Consider the following 3,944-nt stretch of genomic DNA (forward strand, 5'->3'; position numbering starts at 1 on the left):
ATATATATATATATATATATATATATATATATATATAATTTAAAAAACACAGTCAAACCAAAAAATATTTAGACACTAGATATAATTTTTGATATTTCTTTTTACTAATGGGTGCAGGACACTATAGGATAGCAAAATGAAGTAAACTGTGACATATGATACCCAAAAAATCAAGGGACCAAAAATTAGATTTGACACTTTGACCTGGTGTCATGTTTTGTTAAATACTTTCTATCAAAGTTATATTATTATCAAATGAATTTGTTCCGACACAGTTTATCTCTTGAGTTCTTGTCATATTACGATTTTCTAAACTATAGCAAATAAACTGATAATGTGAAAAATTTTGAAGGTGTCTGAATACATTTTGGTTTGACTAATTCATTTGTGATTATCAAGATGAATTTGTTCTGACTCAGTCTTAACTCTTGAGTTCTTGTCATATTTTATTATTTTATTACTTTTTCTATGCTATAACTATAGCGAATAAACTGTGATGAATGTAAGAAAGTTGCCTAAATACATTTTGGTTTGACTGTAATAATATTATTAGTATTACGCACATATAAAAGTAACTGATACACAGACAACTTTACAAAACAAGTTATATTGCACTTTAATGCACAAAACAGCAGATCGACATTAAATATGACAGTATCACATGTTTACATCACGTAAATATTCGAAGAATTTCTTTACAACTTTGCTTCGGTGACTTCAGTCTCTTCACTTAAAAAAATATTAATATAAATAAAACTGTAGTTTTTTTTGTGATATATAATGCATATGGACGCAATCCCGTTACAATCCATTCAGAATGGTGTGTTTCCATCACAAACATTTTAACAAGAAAAAGTTGCAGAAAGCCCCGCGCGGACAGTCGCACATCTTGCCGATTCGAGAGCCTTTTCTGATCGCGCACTGCTCGCCCAAATCACACTATAGCAAGAGAAAACAGAAAATATCGTGTTACTTTTGGCATTAAACCATTTGCGTTAGTGCGTAAAAGCGCACTTGGTTGGAGACACGTAATGGATCATTAAAAAGAAATAAGAATTTCCATCTAACAAATATTATTTATTGATAATTAAATAAATTAGGAGATGTTTTACTATCACATCTAAATGATAAACAGACACAAAACAGCCAAGACACCTATATATCCATGCAATTGCGCAGTGGCAATGACTCCAGCACAAGCAAAGCGCACTCAAAACGCAAAGTTAAAATGTATAATACAAAAATATACCATGGGAACTTGACCAAATTTCTTCTCCCAAGGTGGAATTCGTTTCGTCTGCAGCTTTTCCAGAACTTCTTGCAGAGCTCCGAGCTGGTTTGACAAATAATTTGCAAAGATGTTTTCTTTCAATCTCTTTTTCAAATCAACAATTCACACAAAAATCAAACACTTTTAACTTTTAAAAGTTCTGGGACTTCTGTGTAAATAGTCTATTGCGCAACAAAAAGATGAAATACGCACCAGCTGTTTTTCACTTGTCAGGTTTGGGTCTTTGGGGTAGAAGTCTCTGATGGCTCTTGTGTCCAATTCCACGTCTATCTCCGGATCTGAGTCGTTCGCTTTGGCTCCGGTCAACAGACAGAGCAGCAGCGCGCACACAGCCATGCGCGTCCTCAGACTGGAGCTCTCCATGGTCCTGAATTCAGGGAGCTTTGGCACCTGACCGCGCAACGCCGTTATACGTATCTAATAAAAGTTTTGGCGCAAATAACCATCTCGACAGCCTTGCACCCTTTTATGTGCTCCAAAACGCATGCATTTATGTGATCTGGTGTCGCCCCGCCTTTAACATTGATTTCGTTCGCACGTAAGCGCGATCATTCATTGCGTAAATGCGCTGGAGACAAGTCATCAAATGCGTTAATGTTGCCTCCGGAATGTTATATTTTTTAACTTCACTAAGGACACATCCGTCTGTGTTTTAATTCAGCTGTGAGGAGCAGATACTCCAGGCTCTGAAGATTGTATAAGAGCAGCTTTTGAACATTTCAGAGCACTTTGGAAAACACGCATGCCTGTTTAAATCTGATTGCATAAGACTTTGTATAGATATAAGATAAGTCCATTAGTCCATTAAAATGTAATTATTTTAAATAGGTCATTTAAGCTTAACACAAATTTTTGTAGCCTATCATTTTTTTATATCTATCTATCTATCTATCTATCTATCTATCTATCTATCTATCTATCTATCTATCTATCTATCTATCTATCTATCTATCTATCTATCTATCTATCGTGCCTTTCGAAAGTATTTTTATGTTGCTGCCTAATGGTGAACTGCTTTAAATTACTTTTTTTACACCTCAATCTACACTCCATGCACCATAATGGCAAAGCAAAAAACAGGTTTTTAACATCTTTGTAAATTTATATATAAAAAAATGATTCCATTGCATAAGTATTCATACCCTTATCTGGGATGGTTGAAATTTAGCTCAGGAGCATTCATATCGCTTGTAGATGTTACTACACTTCGAGTGAAGTAAACCTGTGACAAGTTCAATTGAATGGGTATGATTTGGAAAAAAGTATAGGTCTAACAGCTGAAAATGCATATTAGAGCAAAAACCAAGCCGTGATGTAAAAAAAAAAAAAAACTGTCTGTAGAGCTCAAAGACAGGATTGCAACAAGCCACACACATCTTGGGAATAGTTCAGAAAAAAATCTGTTGCATTGAAGGTTCACAGAAGCATGTAGTCTCCGTTACTCTTAATGGAAGAAGTCTGAAACAACTCTTCCTGGAGCTGGCCTTCTGGCCAAACTGAGCAATTGATGGAGAAGGTCCTTAGCTAGAGTGGTGACCAAGAACCTGATGCTCAATCTAGTTGAGCTCCATGATCATATATGCAGATAGAAGAAACTTACAGAAAGACATACGTAACTGCAATATTTCACCGATCTGGGCTTTATGGTAGTGTGGCAAGACTCAATCCTCTCCTCAGTGAAGACGCATGAAAACTAATTTGCAAAAAAGTACCTAAAGGACCCTCAGACTGTGAGAAACAAGATTCTGTGGTCTGATGAACCTCAATTTCAAGCATCATGTTTGAAGGAAACCAGGCACTGCTCATCACCTGCAGAGTACCATCCCAAAAGTAAAGTGTGCTGTGAGGCTGTTTTTCAGCAGGGACTGAGGGACTCATCAGAGTAAAAGAAAAGATCAACACAGCAAAATATAGAGATAGCCTTAATGAAAACCCAGCGAGAGCATTCAGAACCTCAGACTGGGCAGAAGGTTCACCTTCCAACAGGACAGAGACCCTAAGCACACAGCAAGAGTGGCTTATAGACAACTATGTGAATGTCCTTGAGTGGCCCAGGCATAGCCTGGGCTTGAACCCAATCAAACATTTCTGGAGAAACTTGAAAATGTCTGCCAAACCCGATCCAAGATGACAGAGCTTGAGAGGTAAAGAGTGGAGGAGATCAATGGCAGCTAATTGCCAAATGTTGATGTGCAAATCTTGTCGCATCATACCCAAAAAGACTTGAGGCTGTAAAGGTGCCTCAACTGAATACTGAGTTATGAATACTTATGCAATATACTTATTTCAGTTTTTTTTTTTTTTATAGATTTATGAAGTTGTGACAATTCTGTTTTTGCTGTGGCATTATGATGCATGGAGTGTAGATTGATGAGGGAAAAAAGTAGTTTAAAACAGTTAAACATAAGGCAGCAAGATATGCAACAAACAAAGGGGTATGAATACTTTCGCAAGGCACTGTAACAATATGAAAACATGTCTATGTATCTTGTGAGTGTGTGTGTTATATACAGTTTTCAGCAAATAATTTTTGTACACCAGAACATAAATACAGTTGCTTGCCTCTAAAACTGCTTCACATACACAGCAGGGGCATAATAGAAAGGGGCTCCCAGTGTTACAGTAATTATACCAGACGTATCTGACTACATTT

General features: G+C 36.5%; 1 protein-coding gene across 1 annotated transcript; it reads right to left on the minus strand.

Annotated features, from left to right (window-relative positions):
- Positions 1–119: 119 nt before the first annotated feature.
- Positions 120–1,742, minus strand: cart2 (cocaine- and amphetamine-regulated transcript 2). The gene is made up of 3 exons (XM_073831993.1): positions 1,484–1,742; positions 1,250–1,333; positions 120–939 (listed from the first exon to the last, which is right to left on the minus strand). The coding sequence occupies exons 1-3, from the start codon at positions 1,652–1,654 to the stop codon at positions 832–834; spliced, it is 363 nt and encodes a 120-aa protein (XP_073688094.1). The 5' UTR covers positions 1,655–1,742; the 3' UTR covers positions 120–831.
- Positions 1,743–3,944: the final 2,202 nt, after the last annotated feature.

The sequence above is a fragment of the Garra rufa genome, chromosome 25 (genome assembly GCF_049309525.1).
Source record: "Garra rufa chromosome 25, GarRuf1.0, whole genome shotgun sequence".
Lineage (NCBI taxonomy): Eukaryota > Metazoa > Chordata > Actinopteri > Cypriniformes > Cyprinidae > Garra > Garra rufa.

Excerpts from the sequence above, each read along its gene's own strand:
- cart2 (XM_073831993.1), bottom strand. The coding sequence starts at position 1,654 with ATGGAGAGCTCCAGTCTGAGGACGCGCATGGCTGTGTGCGCGCTGCTG. Across the intron at positions 1,334-1,483 it reads TGACAAGTGAAAAACAGCTG|CTCGGAGCTCTGCAAGAAGT; the intron begins GTGCGTATTTCA and ends TTGTCAAACCAG. Across the intron at positions 940-1,249 it reads AATTTGGTCAAGTTCCCATG|TGTGATTTGGGCGAGCAGTG; the intron begins GTATATTTTTGT and ends CTCTTGCTATAG.